This window comes from Onychomys torridus, chromosome 16 (assembly GCF_903995425.1).
Source record: "Onychomys torridus chromosome 16, mOncTor1.1, whole genome shotgun sequence".
In the NCBI taxonomy this organism is placed as follows: Eukaryota; Metazoa; Chordata; class Mammalia; order Rodentia; family Cricetidae; genus Onychomys; species Onychomys torridus.
The window spans coordinates 53,798,181-53,818,015 of record NC_050458.1 but is presented as its reverse complement, the minus strand read 5'-3'; the positions used below and the strand labels follow the sequence as shown (position 1 = coordinate 53,818,015).

The window sequence follows — 19,835 nt, the reverse complement described above, 5'->3', positions numbered from 1 at the left end:
GGCCTTAGGAGAAGAATCAGGGCAACATATGGAGTGAAGGAGATATGTCCTTCAAGTGGCTATGATATCCATGGACTCAGTGAGACCCACTGGTCATACATGGGCATTGTCCCCAACCCCATGGAGAAGAATATCAGAGTATGGAGACTGAGTCAGACACACAGCTGAGGCCCAGCAAGACACAAAGGTGGGCTCCCAGTCAGTAAACCAGACTGCCTTATTCTGTACTCCAGGGCTCTACAGATGAATATGCTGACAGAAGTGAGAGCCATGTTTTGCTGCTGCTTCCAGAAGGTAAGCAGGGTCCCGTGAATAAGTAGACAAACAAAAGTATCTTCCAGCAGGAAGAAGATGTGGCTTCAGTCCACCACCCTCCACCAGACAACTGCTGCCCATCGGCTTATGTGGAGCAGAGAGGAGAAAGAGCACTTTCCTACTGAGAACTGGTATTTTACTGAGGAGACGAGACAGTGGGTAAAACAATGAAAGACAACTCAGGAGCCTACGAGTGGTGATTGCTAAGGGCACCAGAAGACAAGGAAGCCCAGGAGGCAGAGGTACAGCTGCCACATACAAAGCAGAAGTGAGGAACACACTACTGCAAATAAAACGCGCGCGCGCACACACACACACACACACACACACACACACACACACACACACACACACACAGGATATCCAGTCACTGTAAGAACCTACTACATCAGGCAATGGTGGTGCGCATCTTTAATCCCAGCATTGGGAAGCAGAGGCAGGTAGATTTCTGTTGAGTTCGAGGCCAGCCTGGTCTACAGAGCGAGATCCAGGACAGGCACCAAAACTACACAGAGAAACCCTGTCTCAAAAACAAACAAAAAAAGGTAATAATAACAACAAAAGAACCTACTACATTATATATATGTACACACACACATGTAATTTTTTTATTTTCTATGCGCTGTGGGATGTCTTTTTGAATGCTGTGAATACGTGTTGCTCTGACTGATAAATAAAGCTGTACTGGTCTAAGGCAAGGCAGCTTAGAGGCAGGCAGGAAATTCAAGCAGATAGACAGGAAGAGGAAGAGTGAGAAAAGACGCCAGCTGCTGCCAGGAAAAGCAAGATGTGAAAATACTGGTAAGCCATGGCCACATGGCAACTTACAGATTAATAGAAATGGAATTATAGGAGCTAGCTAGCGAGGAGCCTGAACCATTAGGTTATACAGTTTGTAAGTAATATAAGCCTTTGTGTGTTTACTTGTCTGAGTGGCTTTGGGAATGGCAGGACACAGGAAAACTTCTGACTACATCTAGGTGTATGAGTGTTTTGCATGTGTGATTATATGTGTATTACATGTGTGCCAGGTGCTCAGGGAGGTCAGAGAAAGATACCAGATTCCCTGGGACTAGAGTTACAGATAGTTGTGATCTGCCATAGGGTTTTGAGTCCTCTGCAAAAACAAGTACTCTTAATTACTGAGCCAACTCTCTAACCCTTAATATATATATATTTAATAATGAAAGGACAACAGACACAAAACAAAAAAATGATGTTAGACATGCTGGTGCACACCTTTAGTTCCAGAAGTTGAGAGGCAAAGGCAGGCAGATCTTTTTGAGTTCAAGGCCAGCTTGGTCTATACAGGAAGTTACAGGCCAACCAGGGCCATATAGTGAGACACTGTCTAAAACAAAGTCAACAACAATGAACTTTGTATAAAAGTTGGGATAGAGGCTGGGCAGTGGTGGCGCACACCTTTAATGCCAACACTCGAGAGGCAGAGGCAGGCAGATCTCTGTGAGTTCGAGGCCAGCCTGGTCTACAAAGTGAGTTCCAGGAAAGACACAAAGGTACATGGAGAAACCCTGTCTCGAAAAACCAAAACCAAAACCAAAAAAAAAAAAAAAAAAAGTTGGGCTAGAGATGTAGATCAGTGGGTAGAGTGCTTACTTAGTATGCACAAAGCTCTGGATTCAATCCCTAGAACTGCACAAACAGTATGATTGCATATGCCTCTCAATTCCAGGTTTTAGGAGATAGAGGCAAGAGTATCGTTCAAGGCCATCCTCATCTACATAGTAAGTTTGAGGCTGCCTTAAGATGAGACCCTGTCAAAGAAAATAAAGAATAAATAAAATTATAAAATGACAACCACTACTATGATTTGAATATGATTTGTCCTTTACAAAACTCATGAAATTTAATCTCTACTATGAAGAGGTAGGATGATACCCCTCCCCAAACAAAACAAAGAAACAAAGAGGTGGGACCAGACAGCACTTCTGAGGGCTGAGTAGGGCTCTGTCCTCATGAATAGATTAAACCCATATGTTTAATGGAGTAATGGGTTCTCTCCAGTGGGTCTGCTATATAAACCAATTTGACTAGGGTTCTATTAACATGTGATGCTTCATGCTACCTCAGGACTCTGCTGGCCAGAAGGCCATTTCTGGATCTGGGGGTATAGCTCAGTGGGTAGAGCATTTTTCCAGCACATACAAGGTCCTGGCATCAATCCTTAGCACTGGGGCTGGCTGGATGTGGGGAGCTCCATCATTAGATGCAGCCCTTTGATCGTGGACCCACGCAGTGAGCCCAAATAAACCTCATTCTCTTGTACCTTACCCAGTCTATGGTAATGTGTTATCAGCAACAGAAAATAGATGAAGACAATCACTACTAAAAGAATAAGGATTAAGGGACTCCTGGGGCTGAGCATAGTGGGACACACCTAAAAGGAAGCAGAGCTAGGTGGATCTCTGTGAGTTTAAGACCAGCCTGATATACATAGAGAATTCCAGGACATCTAGATATATAATAAAGAGACCCTGTTTAAAAAGCAAACAAAAAGAGACCCCTGGAATTCTATTATCACTCAACCACAAAGACAGAAGACTCTTCTTAACCAGCAGTAAATGCAGGGCCTGGAATGTCAACTATTCTGGCTTAATAAAGTACAGTCATGCATGCTAAAAACAGGAATATGTTCTGAGAAATGGGTTATTAGGTGATTTCATGCTTATGTCAATATCATACTATACTTGCAAAGACCTAAGCAGGCACAGTGTCACTATATGATTCATTGAGAAAACTTTTAAATCTACCTTTCTCTTATTCTGTCTGTCTGTCTGTCTGTCTCTCTCTCTCTCTCTCGTGTGTGTGTGTGTGTGTGTGTGTGTGTGTGTGTGTGTGCGCGCGCGCAATGCCATGGATCACATGGAAGTCAGAGGACAACTTGTGGAGTCAGTTCTCTCCTAGGGATTGAACTCAGGCTGTTAGCCTTGGCAACAAGTACTTTTAACTGCTGAGCCATCTTTTTTTTTTTCTTTCCAGAAAGATTATGCGTGATGACATTCTGGATATGTGAGTTCTTTTTTTTTTTGGAGCTGAGGACCGAACCTGGGCCTTGTGCTTGCTAGGCAAGCACTCTACCACTGAGCTAAGTCCCCTCCACCCCAGCCATCTTGTTAGCCTGGTTGTATGGCCTTATGGGAAAAGCATCATGTAAACAATCATGAATGACTGAAATGTTAGGCAGTACTTGACTACAACTCTTATAAATATACTTAAAATTGGCCTTTTTATTTCCAAAGAATGGTTTGGGTACCACCTCTTCACGGGGGTCATGCACAGTGCTCTCCAGATGTAGCATGACTGGCTGCTCTCCACCACCACAGCATTGACAATGTCGTGTCTCCTTGGTGTGTACCCTTCCGGCAGCTTCAGGGAATCCAGGCTGAAGAAGATGCTGTCCTCTATCACCCCATTCCTCCCACACAGGCTGGAAATGCAAACCTGTAAGTGCAGTGCTGAATATTGCTTCAAAGTGTATATGGACGAGGGACAGTTCTCAACCCTGGCTTCTCTGACTCAGACTAACCCAGTCTGGCCTTGCGAAGCCAGTAAAAGTCCAGAACAACACAGATGCACAAGAGCCTGGGAGCTTTCAGGCTAACAAAGAGGTATGTGGTGGTAGCGGACTTCCTTCCCCAGCTGCTCTGTCATGGTCCAGTTCATGCATCCACCTCACCGCAGTGCAAGTTCAATGTTTCCACAACCAATGTCATTCCCTAAATCACCAGCTGACAAGGAAGCTCAAAACCCACAATCCCTCATGTATATGCTTTATCCTAGAACACCTATAACACACCCAGGTGCAGGCTCTAAGTCAGACTTTAAGTACACAAGCATGCTGCTGCCTCTACTTCCCTTTTAGAAAATATTTACTTTCTGTGTACAAGGTGCTTTGCCTGAATGTCTTTGCACCGTGTGTATGCAGGGCCCTCGGGACATTAAAAGAGGGCATGCATTGGATCCTGTGGAACTAGAGTTCACAGACAGTTGTGAGCCATCATGTAGGTACTAGGCATCAAGCCTAGGCCCTCTGGAAGAACAGCCAGTGCTCTTAACCACTGGGCCATCACTCCAGCCCCACTTCTACTTCCTTAACGAAACACAGACTAGGACTGAGTTTTATCTACAAGAATCATCAAGGAGAATCCCTGGGCAGCTGTAGCAGAAACTCAGGAACCACTCACTCGTTAGCACATTACCTTGTCCACACGCTTGTACCGCAGTGGCTTCACTGAGATTGCCTCGCTGCTCCATGTCCCTGGCCTGATCCAGTACTCAGCCTCTACCCAGTCTCCCTTGCATGGGTGGAAACCTGAACAGCCAAAGAGAAAACTTCAATAACATTCAAATGTGCAGTGCACTCTGAGGTCATGACACATTGAAATAATATCTGGTCTATCTTTCCTCATTTCTTTGTCATGATCCAATTCATGTATCCACCTAACTCTGAAGCAATGCATGTTCTCACATTAGTTAAACGGAGCAGAGTTTTGAGTATCAACCATCCTCCAGCCTCTAATGCAGTGGTTCTCAGCCTTCCTAATGCTGCGACCCTTTAACACAGTTCCTCATGCTGTGGTGGTCCCAACCATAGAATTATCTCATTGCTACTTCCTACTGCAATCTTGCTACTGCTATGAATCATCACATAAATATCTGACACGGGACCCCTGTGCTCTAAGAGAGCAGAGAACCTAGTGTGGTCACTCTCAAGTCAAGCCTGTCATCTCAGACCCCCACCCTATGAAATCTACTCTCTATATTTTGTCCTATTAAAATATTTTTAACCAGGTGTGGTGGTACACACCTTAAGTCCCAGCACTCAGAAGGCAGAGGCAGGTATAGCTCTGTGAGTTCAAGGCCAGCCAGGGCTACACATGAGACCCTGTCTCAAAAGACAAAACAAAACAACAATTAAAAAAAAAAAATCCAGAATAAAACCCCAAAGAACCTTGGCTGGGAAGACTGCACACGCATGATGACTTGAGTTAAAAATCTCAGAATCACATAAAATCTAGGTGTAATTGCAGTGTTGGAGGAGTGGAGACAATCAGATCCCTGCAACTCACTGGCCAGCCATTCTAGCCAAATGGTGAGTTTAGGCTGAATTACCTCAAAAAAGTGAACAGCAACTGAGGAAGGCCTCATGACCTCCAATGCATCATACATCATACTCGAGAGCATGTGCACTTGTACTCATGCACACGTGTGCACACACAGTCATGCACAACCAAATTAGTCTGTTTTTAATTGTATTGTGTTAGTGTAGTGTAGGAGCCCGTTTTCAGGTTCCCTAGTGGCTTTTTACCCAGCAGGTCTGCATAGAGAGGATTACTGGACCACGGGCCTGAGTGCAGGTGTCTGAGATGGTCTGCACTTGCTGGTCTTTTGCTCTACCCCTTGGTGTTTCTATAAATACCCTGGGGCAGAGACAGTCAGGGCCCGTTGGAAAGGTTCCAGGCCCTCACGCTATCCTGTATTTTCTATCTGTTTATCTCCACACTCTAAATCCTTCTGTCTAATACTTCCTGCTGCTCCCACTCAAGGGCACTCTGGGGAAATGTGGGGGGGGGGGGTTAGCCCCTCCCCCAAGTGTAGCACTTTTCTTGTTAAGATAACAAGCTGCCTGACAAGAGCAACTTAAGGAAGGAGGTTCAATGTCACTCAGTTTGAGAGCACAGTCCACAAAGACAAAGAGGGTGTGGTGGGAGAACAGACCTAACAGTGGCAAGACCATGAGGCAGCTGTCACACTGCACCCACTCAGGGTCAGAGAAGATGAAGACTGGTGGGCCCAGTCCACAGAGTGATGCTGTCCACATGGAAGGTGGGTCTTCCCTCCTCAGTGAGATCGCTCCAGACACTTTCATGCCCAGAGGTATTTCCTGTGTGATTCTAAATCCAGTCAAGTTGACAGTGAATATTAACCACTACAAGTACACCTGTTGTCAACTTGACACCCAAAATCGTAACATTCCACTTCTGACCCTCAAAGGCACACAGTATCTCATAATGCAAAATACACCCATTCTAATGTCAAAAGCCCCTAAAGTCTTACAGTGTCAAAACTCTTCAAAACCAACCAGAGAATCCACTAACATTCAGGCAAACTTGTAAATGTGAGCCTCTGTAACAACAACAAACAAAAATCAAGTTACATACTTCTAATATACAATGGGCACAGTATACATCCTATTTCAAAGACAGAAACGGAGGCATAGCAAAGAAAGATTGAACCAAAGTGAGATTGAAACCCATTAAGGCAAATGTTAACTCCCCAAATTCTATGTCTAACCCTGGGGCTTTACAATGGACTAATTTGGGGCTCCAGCCTTGGTATCCTGCCCTTTAGTTCTGCTACCTATAGAGCTTGGACCAGCTCTATTCTATGCCTGAAGCTTTCCTTGTTGGACATATTGGGGTCTCCGTCATGGATTTAGTCTTCACTCTCGCCAATTCACGACATTTCTCAGGGCCTTCTTCCAGGAAATCCAAACCTGCCACACACTGGCCTCAAGGGGTTTCTGGAACTTTGGTGCAAGCCTCAGTAACAGTCCATGCTTGCATTTTGCATGCCTGGAAAAACAGTACTGTAAGGACAGCATCGTCGAGTTCTGTTTCCAGTTTAAGATGCAGTTTGGATCCTTTCCACCCCAGGCAAACGCTGGGAAGCACAGAACCTGTGTGGCATTCAGTTCCGTTCTCCCCTTTATACCTATGTTACGTGAACTCTTGCGGTCAGGACCTTTCTAGTGTCCCAGTGACAAGGGTGAGTTTTAAAGCTGCTAGTATTTTTTACGAGTTCAGCTGCTTTCTTGGCACTCACCTCATCTGCAACTTCAACCACACTCACACTGATTCTTCTGCTCAACCTCACTATAAATCTAAGAGCAGTAAACAGTAACCATGCCATAGCTGAATACTATACTATCTTGAAATGTTCTCCACCAAACAACTTAGTCCACTGCGTTTGAATTTAGTCTTTCTCAAGTTTTGAGGATATGGGCAGGAAGCAGCCGAATCTGCTGGAACGTAACACAGATAGCTTGTAGTAAAATTCCCCAGTACAATCCTCAGTCCTTTCTGAAATCTCATGAGCTGAGACTTCATGTTCCACTGCAGTCTTCCATATTCCTACCAGAATGGTCCATTAAACTCTGTATAGCATTCTCAGGCTTCTCTAGCCTAAAGCTCCAAATTCTTCATTCTTCTCTTGCAAACAACTTCCAAAGGCCTATGAACCTCATGGTCAAGTTTCTCAAAGCAATAGTCTTGCTTCTCAGTATGATTTTCTGTATTAGTTATTTACCTTATTGCTGTGACAAAATACTTAAGAAAACCAACTTACAAGGAAAGTTTTTTGGGCCACAGTTTGAAGGAAGAAGGGATGGCATTGAGAGCAACCCTAGTGGTGGTGGCTAGAATGTGAGGTGCTGCTCACACCACGTCCACTCTGAGAAAGCACAGAGAAGAGAATGCTGGTCCTTCTTCCCTGTCTATTCAGCCCGGGATCCCAGCCTACACAACAGAGCTGCCCACATTCAGAGTGTGTTTTCCTCTCTGCCCAGTGGTGTGCCTTAGATGACTTTAAGTTCAGCCAACTTGACAGTAGGCACTAGCCATCCCAGTTAGAATGTATGACCTTAAAAACTGCTATGTGAGTTGCTAGCTTGAGCTTCATAAATAAGTGTCAAATGGCCCAGGCATGGTGGTATATACCTTAATCTTACCATTTGGGAGGCAGAAGAAGGCAGATCTTTATGAGTTCAAGGCCAGCCTGGTCTACATAGTGAGTTCCAGGTCAGCCAAGGCTATATAGTGAGATCCTGCCTCAAAAAAATGTTAAGTTAGCCAGCTGTGGTGCATGCCTGTAGTGATTCCTGCTGAGCTCCTGGCCTGGTTCCAGAGAACAGCACCTAGCCCTAATCCTTCCTTGGTTTAACCACACCTTTTGTTTCTCTTCTTGCCCTATGTGAATCTTTGAGAGTCAAGGATCAGAGAGTCCCCCAAGGATCAAAGGCCTATGCAAAACTTGGTTCAGGGAACCTGGAAGACCATGGTACCTGATAAATCAAGTAATTTGTACTTGGCATTTGGTCTCTGGGAGCTTCTTTTAGATTGCTTTGAAGGTACAGAAATTAACTGGCTAAAATGTAAATAGAGAGAAAATAAAAATGCCCTAGGTGACAGGAAAGGCTTCCGTCCTTTGAGGCTGGACCCCCTGCAGCCATGAAAGGCTAGATTCATTCTTAAGATGCCTCTGACCCGAGTGAACCCACACACCAGTACTGTGATCACACAGTTACACATGCCTTTAATCCCAGCAGAGGTAGGCAGACCTCTGTGAGTTCCAGGCTAGCCTGGTCTACAGAGTGAGTTCCAGGACAGGATCCAAAGCTACACAGAGAAACTCTCTCTCAAAACAAAACAAAAAAGAAAGAAAAAAATGTTAATTTGTCTTGGAATTAGGGCCACATTTCTAAAGTGATCTTTTTTTTTTTTAAGCTAAGGATCGAACCCAGGGTCTTAGCAAGCGCTCTACCACTGAGCTAAACCCCAACCTAAAATGATCCTTAATATAATTTTGTACTGTGTATTTATGGAAAGCAGCATCCCCAGCATTGGTGATTAAACTATCAAAACGCTGATCAAAAGTAGTTTAATTTTAACACCTCTTCTCACAGCACAGACAAACTCTGGCTGCCCCGGCTGCAGCTGAGGTGTGACCCCACAAAAGTCATGGGTTCAGAGTATGGCTCCACCATTTTGGGCAGCAGGCAATGTGCACTGCCAGCTCTCTCCTCCCCACCCTCTGCTAATGCCTTCCTCAAGCACCAGGAACAGGAAGTGTGGTCCAAATCATCAGGCTGGGAAAGCGAAGAGCAGGCAGACATGGGAAAGCTTTGGAAACTATCTGCCTTAGTAGGGCAAAGATCTCTGACTTTGGGGTAGGTTCTGGAAGGCAGGGGTAGGAGGAGAGGGAGCATACATAAGCGCAGTGTTTAACTTTAAAAATTTTATTACTATTATTATTGTTATTGTTATTATTATAGGTTTTTGAGACAGGGTTTCTCTATGTAGTCCTAGATATTCTGGAACTTACTATGTAGAGCATGCTGGTTTTGAACTCACAAAGATCTCCCTGACTCTGCTTCCCAAGTTACTAGAATAAAGGTGAGTGCTACCACAGCGAGCGTAATAATTTATTACTGTGTGTGCGTGCATGCGCAGAGGACAACTCTAGTCAGCTCCTCCTTTCATCTATAGAAGATGCTCACACTCAGGTTGCCAGGGTTGTATAATAAGTACCTTTACCCTCTCAACAACCTGACCAGCCTTGGGTACAGGCCTTAAAATTAACCATCAGAGAACTTTGGGGGTATCAGAGATAAGAACAACTCAAGTGATTGCTTTAACTAACAAGGAGGAATCTGAGCCAGGGTGAACTTCACTGGGCTGTATCTGATGCTAGACTCCTGAAAAGTCACTTAGTTTACTATTCACTATTTGTACCCCATGCTTTGGGATCTTACCTAGGGGTCATTTGGCAGTGTTTTTCACACTGTATTTTCTTTCAAGAATGTTCTTTTGCTATAGTCACTGGGTTTTATAATCATATTAATAGAAAATTTCACATCTCTGAGCACACTATCACCCATAGAAGAACCTTCACCTCACTTGAGTTTTTCTGTATCAGGAACTCCATAAACCTCTTTAGTCCTCAGGTAAACCTTTTGTACCTCTAGTGATGTAGAATAAGGTAGAAAGGACCAATTATTAGATGCTGATTTACTTAATTTTTTACTTAAAGCGTTGCCCATTTCTAAACATGGCTTCACTTGTTACCTGAACAGAATGACCTGGTGAAATAGCTGAAATAATCAGTTGTTGCCCCTAATAAGCTGCTGAATGCCACATACACTTCTGTAAAATCATGATAGCTTGCCCCCACACCCCCACCTTGTGGTTTTAGACTATGAAATTAAAATATAAACTGGACCTGACACTGAGGCCTTTCAGGAGTTATCCTGGTTTTGGGCCACTGGTGACATCTCTCTTCCAACTGCCATTGTGTTGGAGTGCTTATTCCAGAAAGATCCATCAACACAGTCAATAACTGCAGTGTGAAACGCCTTCCACCTTTTCTATCTGGAGACATCTCCCATCAGAGCTTCACTGGGAATGGCTTCCAGTTGGCTGGCTGAGGAGTCTGGACAATCACAGGCAACCTTCTACCAGAACTTAGAGTTCCTCTAACAAAACAAAATCCCCAATAGCTACCTGTCAACTTCATTTGGGAACCACAGGTTAACAGTCAGTGTAATATGGTAGGCAAAGTAAACAAATGTAATTAAAAATGGAAAATGAAAAAAATGCAAGGTGATCCAAGTCTTACTTTAATGAATGCAAGGTATCTTAGAAAGAACTGTTCTTAAGCCAGATATAATGGCTCAGATCTGTAGCACTCAGGAGACTGAGACAGGAAAGGTAGGTCACTGCAAGCTCTAACCCGGCCTACAATGTGAAACCTGGTCTCAACAAACAAAAAGAAAAGGACATTTCTTAGATCAACACACTATCCTTCTATTAGCAACTTAGTGATCAGTGGATATGCTTGACAGATAAATACAAAACAAAGAAGAGTTCAAATCATGACATCCCCCCCCACCACAATCCAAAGTCCACCCAGCATTCAAGAACTCCTGTGTGAGGCTAACACCTGGCAGCCATTCTAACACCTGGCAGCCACTTACAAACGTGACTCTTTAAATAATACATGTATAGTGGACTCAAACTTAACACATAAAAATTACTAAAAAACAGAAAACTTAATTTTAAATAAGAAACAGAAATCCATCTATCTACCTTCACACACACTTTCCAGAGAGAAATACGTGGTCTGGTTGATGTAACCAGCACCTTCCGACAGGGAAGTCACACAGCCAATCAGCGCTCTGGGGCTGGAGTCTGACAACCCTTTGCAACAGTTTTTGTTGTCATCTTCCCATTTATCAGAGACAGCTTCCACCTGCAAAACAAACGAGTGACTCTTTACATCACTGTAAGGGGAATAAGAAAAAGTTCAAGACCCAGTATGGTAGGTTCAGTGTCTGGTAAGATTTGCTTCCTAATTCACAGAAATGCCACCTGAAGGTTTGGTTTTTTTAAAGAGTTAAAACAAACAACACCAAGATTAAGCTGGATGTGGTAGTGCACGGCTTTAAATCCAGCACTCAGGACGCAGAGGCCGGTGAGATTTCTATTAGATGCCAGTCTGGTCTATGTAGTGAGTGTTCAACCAAGGTCAACCAAGTCTACATAGTGATACCATCTCAAAAACAACAAACAAAAAAACCAACCAATTTGTGTGTGTGAGTGTGTGTATACACCCATGCAATTTCCCATGGAAGACAGAAGACTGATTGGCTAGAGCTGGAGTAGCATTGTAAGCCAGCTGATTTGGGTGCTGGGACCCAAATTAGGGTCCCCTACAGGAGCAACAAGCACTCTTAATTGCTGAGCCATCTCTCTAGTTCCTAGAGGGATTTTTAAGGATCTGTCTTGTCCTTCATAAGGGCATAAATCCTACTCATGAGCTCTCATTACCCAATCACTCCTTAAAAGCCTCGCCTGTAATTCCAACCACCACAGGAGTCAGAATTTAACATACTTTTGGAGACAGAGCTGTATAGCAATCTCTTCTGAATAATTATAAAAATATTCAAGAAAACATTAGTAAACTGCATATAACGGCATAGTATAAGGAATATACACCACAAACAAATGGGGTTTCTCTGAGAGAAGTGGATAAACATTTAGAATTCAGTTAATATACCACATTGATAGGATGAAGAAAAAAAATTATGTGACTGTTTCCATTGATGCATAAAAATCATTTCATAAAATTCAAACCTTCTGGGATAGGGAAGAAAGAAAGGATGGATGGAATGTAATATGGCCAAAGCATATGGCATATTGTATAAAAATGCAGTTAAGAGCACTGACTGGGGGTTGGGAATTTAGCTCAGTGGTAGAGCGCTTGCCTAGCAGGGGCAAGGCCCTGGGTTCGGTCCTCAGCTCCAGAAAAAAAAAAAAAAGCAAAACAAAACAAACAAACAAACAAAAGAGCACTGACTGGTTTTTCAGAGGAGCCAGGTTCAATTCCCAGTACCACAAAGCAACTAATAACCATCTATAACTCCAGTTACAGGGAATCTGATGCCTTCTTCTGGCCTCTTCATGCACTGCACACATGAGGTGCACAGACATTCTTGCAGGCAAAACACCCATATATACACATTTTAAAAAAACACTCAAAAATTTGAATGTCTTTATGAAAATTGTCACTATGCAATGAACAAATGCCACACTAATTTTATATTAAAATTTTGCAGTCTGGGCATAGTGGCACACACCTTTAATCTTAGTATTCAGGAGGCAGAATCAGGCAGATCTTTTTGAGTGTGAGGCCAGCCTGGCCTACATACCAAGTTCCAGGACAGCCAGTGTTAGATTCTGTCTCAAACCAAACAAAAAAACCCAACAATCTTTCATAATGTATTTCCTACTTTGAGTGGAAAGGAAAAATGTTCCAGAATAATGAAGACTATAAGTGAAAAATACAGTTAATGTCAACCCAATGCTACAGATGAAAAGCTTCCCTCTGTAATCTGGAAACAGGCAAGGTGGAAGCTTCCCTCTGTAATCCGGAAACAGGCAAGGGCACCCACTTGCCTCACTTCTATTCAACACTGTATTGAAAGTCCTCACCAAAACAAACAGGTAAGAAAAGGAAACTAAAGACATCCAAATTAAAAAATTATCAAAATTATTTTTGTTCACAGATGGTTGGATCCTATATGTACAAATTTCTAAAGATTTCATATTCTAAAAAAGTCCTCAAGCCGGGCGGTGGTGGCGCACGCCTGTAATCCCAGCACTCGGGAGGCAGAGGCAGGTGGATCTCTGTGAGTTCGAGGCCAGCCTGGTCTACAGAGCTAGTCCAGGACAGGCTCCAAAGCTACAGAGAAACCCTGTCTCGAAAAAACCAAACAAACAAACAAAAAGTCCTCAAATGGTTAAAGCTAATAACTGAATTTAGCAAGGTATCAGGCACGCAGTTTGTTTCTATGTTCTTGCAATAAAGAATACAAAAAAGAAATTATGCTTCAAAAAGAAGCTGGACAAGGTAGTACATACTTAACTCTAGCATCTAGATGGCTAAGGTAGAAGATTGTGAACTCAAAGCTAGCTTAGGCTATATAAGAAGATTCCATTAAAAAAAAAAAGAATACTTAGGAATCAACAGTCAAGGAGACAAATTAAACTGAAAAACTAAATCATGTAACTACACAAATTGAAACTATGTAACAAAGTAAACAACGATTTTGGGAGCTGGAGCAATAGCTTAGTGGTTGAGCTTAGTTCCTGCAGTGCTATCATGAGGTCAGAGTACAGATCCTAACATTCATGTAAACAAGCTGATACAATGTTATTAATTTGATCATTTAATCTATCAGTCCTACTTCCAAGAATTTATACTACCAAAGAATTATTCTTATATAAAAAAGGAAATTGCAGGTTGGGGATGTAGCTCAGTGGTAGAGCGCTTGCCTAGCTTGATCCTCAGCTCAAAAAAAAAAAAGGAAATTGCTAAATAAAAGCTACTGATCATCTGTGCTAATGATTTGTTATTATTGTTTTGTCTCTGTTTTTGAGACAGGGTCTCACTAGGAAGCCTTGGCTGGCCTGGAACTCACTATGTAGATCAGGTCAGTCAAGAATTTGTATGTCATCCTTGCACAGCAGCCATGCTAATCTTCTCTGTATCGTTAGTATATGTGCTGCCAAAGTGAGCACTAAACAATGTTTTTAAAACACTAGAGAAAAAATTTTAAAAACCATTAAAGAGTATATGTCCTAGCATAAATTTATAGGAAAACTTTGCTTTCTGAAGTATAAATTTCTATGTCTCAATTTGCAATTACCATCATTTCTTTTTTAAAACAGAAACCACTATAACAAAAGCTCTCCCTCATAGGCATACTTCCCATGTCCTCTTCGGCTAGGGCATGCCTGAGAGGCTAACAAATGTGGTGACTCAGGGTCAAGAGTGACTATTCCTTGCAAACTAAGACTTACCCTGATTGCTTTCAGTCCATTTGACACTTTATTTTCTTCAACAACCGCAATAACTTCCTGTCCAACATTCAGAAGCACTTTGCTAGTCACAACATCGTTGGAAAAGTAGATCAAATCATCAATCATGCCATAATCACTGCAATATCTTGTCACAACACCCTGCACAGTTTTCAATCTGATATCACCTGGGACAAAAAGCAAAGAGGTTACATTAATAACAAAAGGTAATCCCAGGGCAGAGAGAATGGCTCAGTAGTTTATAGAGGGCTTGCTATTCTTCCAGAGGACCCAAGTTCAGTTCCTAGAACCCACAGGGGGTGGGAGTCATAACCATCTGTAGCCCCCTGAGGATCTGATACCTTCCTCTGTAGGTACCACATGCATATGGGGAGTGCGCTCGCTCGCTCTAGTTCTCTCTCTCTCTCTCTCTCTCTCACACACACACACACACACACACACACACACACACACACTTTAAAAAAAGCCAAATGCTACTACAATTAAACTCTACGGAGAAAGGCAAAGTACGAGCACTCATGGCTGGATCTGAGAACTGGAGAAGCTGCTCGAGTTATGTTTGGGAGTGGTTTTGAAACAGAATCCTAGGTTCTGAGAGGCACAGGCAGTGAACATGGTGGGGAGAGCTTTGACTCCACAGCCAGACTTGCTTGCCTGGCTTCACCCCAGTACCATGTATAACCCTGAGCGTGGCCTTTACCATCAGACATGTCAGTTACCACCTATAAAATGACATCAGTAGCTATCACTACATGATACCTGTTGGATGATTAAATAACAGAATCTATATGCCACATGCAGACTTCTAAGTGGCTGGCACAGGCTAGGGTGCCCTGTACATTATCATTATGGGCATCTGAGGAGTTCTAGACATGTACTATTTGTTACCATCTTATCACCACCATAGCTACAGCTTTAAGAGAGTAAGGTTCCAAACACAACACTAAGGGCATAGGAAAGCACATTCTATGTCAAGGGAAGTACAGAAACATGGCTATTCAGTGACTTACCACGAACTGGAGCCACAGCCACCATCTTTGAGTCCTCGCTACACCTTTTCTGTGACCTCTTACTGGTAAAATTTCCAGCACCCAGATCACATGACACTTGTGGAGGCAGTACACTGTGACACTCCAGCACAAGCTGTTTCTGAAAGCCACTATTCTTTACAGCGGTTCTCACCCTTCCTAACGCTGCGACCCTTTAATACAGTCCCTCAAGTTGTGGTGACCCCCCCAACCATAAAATTATTTTCACTGCTACTTCATAACTGTAATTTTGCTGCTGTTCTGAACCATAATGTAAATATCTGATATGCAACGTCCAACTGGTGGCGACCCACAGCTTTGGAAGGATGACATTATTTCCCCAAGTCACATTTTGCCCATTAGCATATCTACATACAGAAGGCCTTTATTATGCTGTGCTCAACAACTCCCATCTTTTAAAATGTTATTTCTAGCTTCTCTTATAGGAAATTTCACTCTTTTAGAGGATGGAGAAAGCAAATGGGAGCCACTAGCCCGAGTTCCCAAACAAAACAAGAGAGAAAGGCACAGTATCTTCAGCAAGCTTGTATCTGGGCACCTGGGAGGGTAACCTAACAATTAGAAGCCTGGGCATCGTAAGGATCCAAGGGGAATGATTTCATCGCTTTTTGAAAAGACAGCATGAGATGGTGGGATTAAGGTTTCCAGACCTCTGAGAGGTCAGTGGGGGCAGAAACGTGCAGAGACATCTGGACACTCTGTGTGGCACAAAATCATGCACAGTGAAGGTGAAGGAGAATCAGGAAGCCAATGGCACCGACTGACCGACCCACCGACCCAAGAGTAACAAGGCACACGTGCAAAGAGCTTCTCCGAGAAAATGATGACTAAGAAAGAGAACTCGTTTGGGTTTGTCAAAGAAGTGAGGGCCGCAGGGCCTGATGTCGCACACCTTTCATCCAGCAGTCGGGAGGCTGAGGCAGGCGCATCTCTCTGTGAGTTCGAGGCCAGCCTGTGGTCTACAGTGTGAGTTCCAGAACGGCCAGGGCTGTTACACAGAGAAACTCCGTCCCAAAAAACCAAAACCAACCAAACCAACCAAGAAGCTTCCCCCCCCACAAAAAAAAACCAAAACCAACCAAACAAACCAAGAAGCGAGCGCCAAGCTTGCACCTCTAAAGTCCCGTTCTCGAACCACACGGAAAGATGGTGGCGCTCACGGTAAAAAGAACCACAGCCCGCCCCACCTCGCAGGCCGGCCGACGGGCTTCCTGCTGAGTGCCCCTTGAGCCCTTCCTTACCTTCCGACAGCTCCTGCCTGGGTGTCCCGACCTCCTCCTCGGGGATGTCCTCCCTCCTCCAGAAGAAGGACACCAGCTTGGCCGCGAGGCGCAGCATGGCAGCCACTCAGCTTCCACCTCTGCCCTAGGAGCTTGCACGCCACGGCCCCCTCCCATTGGCCACTACGCACGCGCCGCCGTAGAACTCAGCCAATAGGGTTGTTGTGTCTGCGCCTGCGCCTGCGCATCACAGGACTCAGCCAATAGGATCCTTGCGTCGGCCGTGACCCATGGCCGTTAGCCACGAGAGTTTGGCGGTTAGCACGTGAAGGAGCCCAAATTGCCTCGTGGAGGTGACCAGCGGCGGCCTGACATGCGCAGTGTCCTGACGAGGGGGCGGGACTTCATGCCGGATGGGCGGTTCTGCTCAATCCACTGCAGTAAAAACGAGGCCAGGCGTTGGTGGCGCATGTCTTGAATCCCAGCCCTCGGGAGGCAGAGGCAGGTGGATCTCTGTGAGTTCGAGGCCAGCCTGGTCTACAAAGCAAGTTCCAGACAGCTAGGACTGTTACACAGAGAAACTTTGTCTTGAAAAACCAAAAACCAGAAAAAAAAGAAAAAAAGGAGAATTTCACCACCAAGTGTGACCTTACGCGTGGTTATGTAGAAATTCTCCATCAGGTCCGGGATGCCCCCTTCTAATCCAATTTTCCTAAGAGTTTTACTTCTTTTTTGGGCGCAGGGTGGGAGGAAGAGGATGTTATATACCTAGCTTGTCTATGAACTCACAATGTAGCTAAGGATGCTCTGAATTCCTGATTCTCCTGCCTCGATCTCCCAAGTCCAGAATTTACAGGCCTGTGCCACCACACTGTTTTATGTTGTGCTAGGGATCTGCAGCCTGGATGCTTGGCAAATATCCCTTCAACTGAGCTACATCCCCAGTCTGTGAAGTGGTTTTGTTTTGTTGTTTTTAAGAAAGTATTTTTAAATTACAGATTTCTGTTTAAATTTAGGTTAAGTAGCATCCTAAAAAAAAAAAATGAGTCGCAATTTCACTTTTTTCCTTGTGGTTTTCTTGACCCAAATAGGAGTTTTTATTTTGCTGTTGCTTGTTTTTTTGTTTTCTTCCAGGCATGTTGTCAATATATGACTATTTAGAGAGTTTCTGCTACTGATCTAATTTAACTTGGTCCTAGATAGTCAAATCTGGGTGACTTCTGTTTTTAAAATGTATCAGGGTATGGTGTCCCACACCTTTAATCCCAGTACTTGGGAGGAAGAGGCAGGCAGATTTCTGTGAATCCCAGGCCAATCTGGTTTACATAGTTAGTTCTAGGCCTATCAGGGCTACATAGTGAGACCCTGTCTCTAAACAAAAGGCAAACCTTATCAAGAGTTTCCCCACTGTATTAGTATCCTGGGTGCCTTAAACAAGATGTCTTCTGTTGTATTAGTTGGGGGTCTGATTTAGTTCTAGATTAGATTTTTTTTTTAATTTTTAATACATCAAATCTGTCAGTTTTATTTACACCCTTCTTGAGAGATGGGAGAGAGCAATTCATTCCTTAAACATTTAGGGGCCCATCATAAAGGCTTCCTCTTGGGTGTGTTGCTGGAAATACATGGGAAAATGAAAAAGGACCTGAGAATTTATAGGGTCAGAGTCATCTTCAGAGATTAGGGCTGAATCCTCCCCCCCCCCCCACACACACACAGTCAGGCTTCCTATCATGGTATATGGTAGGAAATCCTTCAGGACTATCTGTGGACGATACCAGCCTGAGTGGCTGCCCCAGATTAATCTCTTCAAGGAAGACGCCCTGAGGACATTGTATCTATCTATACATCATATCTAAAAGAAAATACGATGTTGCTCCAAGACCTGTAGGTCACCGTACTGATAGCGAATGGGGTGGATTGGCTCTTCCGTGTCTCTCTGGAATTTGATCCCCTTTCATTATTTTGGGTCACACCTCCTCGCCATCCCCCAGCCATTCTCCATCCAGCATCAGATGTCACCTTGCCCAAGTCCACCTCAGGTTAAAGTCAAGTGGCTCCCATGTCCACAGATGTCTTGTGCCTGGATGGCCTCTGCATTCTTTTTCCCAGAATCCTCGACTTGCCCCCCTCCAGCCATGATGCTGCCTGCTTCAGGGCCTTGACCCCTCCCAGACCTCTGGCTTTTCTGCCTACCATGTGCCTTTAGTTCTACCCACTGTCGCCCGGAGTCTATTCATTCTCACAGGGAGAAAGTCAACTGTGTTGCCATATGACACAGGAGAACCGGGGCCTGGAGATCAGTTGTTTGAGGATTGCACTGGAAACAGGACTTGCTCCAGAAACTGGTACGACAGTAGCGATGAAGACATACTTCCAAGTCGCTGTGAGTTGGGAGGAGAGAGAGCTCAAGGATTGTTCACCCTCTCTGATTCAAAGCAGCTTGTTTGCAGTTCTTAGTAGAAAACACTTTTGAAAGTCACTCAAGTGGTGAAATTTGCTCACCGTTTTTCCCCAAAAGAAAACACAGAAGAGTTCAAACCAGTTGGACCAATTCCCATGAACTCTACTGATTTTAAAACTCAGTAAACTTGGGAGGTTTCTCAACCCATTTGAAAGAAGTTCCAGATGTCTCAGGGAGCAGTTTGGGAGAATTGTTTCTTGTTTTAATTTATTTTTATGTGTATGAGTGTCTTGCTTGCATATATACGTACAATGTGTGTATGTCTAAAGCCTACACAGGCCAGAAGAGGGTGTTGGATTCCCTGGAACTAGAGTTATAAACAGTTGTAAGACACCAGGTAGGTGTTGGAGTTGTAAACTACCATGTGGATGCTGGGAATTGAACCCAAGATCCTCTGCAAGAGCAGTCAGTGCTTTTCACCTTTGAGCCATGTCTCCAGCCCTGGGTAAACTGTTTCTAATCCTTCGTGTTTGGTTGAAAAGCTAAGATAACTGAACATCCCTGATTAGAAACCAGTGACTGAGCCCAGACTGCATGTGGTTCTGCTGTTCAAGGGCCTGTTTTTTCCAAGTACTCTGGACTGAGCCTTTTCAAAATGCGAAACGCA

At 43.9% G+C, this 19,835-nt stretch overlaps 1 protein-coding gene and 1 pseudogene across 1 annotated transcript in view; both read right to left on the bottom strand.

The window, feature by feature from the left end:
• Mov10l1 (Mov10 like RISC complex RNA helicase 1) overlaps nucleotides 1–16,882 on the bottom strand; it is a 74,459-nt gene extending 57,577 nt beyond the window's left edge. Inside the window, exons 1-5 of the mRNA XM_036207610.1 lie at nucleotides 16,786–16,882; nucleotides 14,478–14,662; nucleotides 11,202–11,364; nucleotides 4,536–4,648; nucleotides 3,593–3,777 (exon numbers count right to left, since the gene is read on the bottom strand). Of these exons, the coding sequence (XP_036063503.1) occupies nucleotides 3,593–3,777; nucleotides 4,536–4,648; nucleotides 11,202–11,364; nucleotides 14,478–14,662; nucleotides 16,786–16,882 (743 nt within the window). The remainder of the gene's footprint in view (nucleotides 1–3,592; nucleotides 3,778–4,535; nucleotides 4,649–11,201; nucleotides 11,365–14,477; nucleotides 14,663–16,785) is intronic.
• On the bottom strand, nucleotides 14,097–14,195 carry LOC118597570 (annotated as a pseudogene).
• Nucleotides 16,883–19,835: the final 2,953 nt, after the last annotated feature.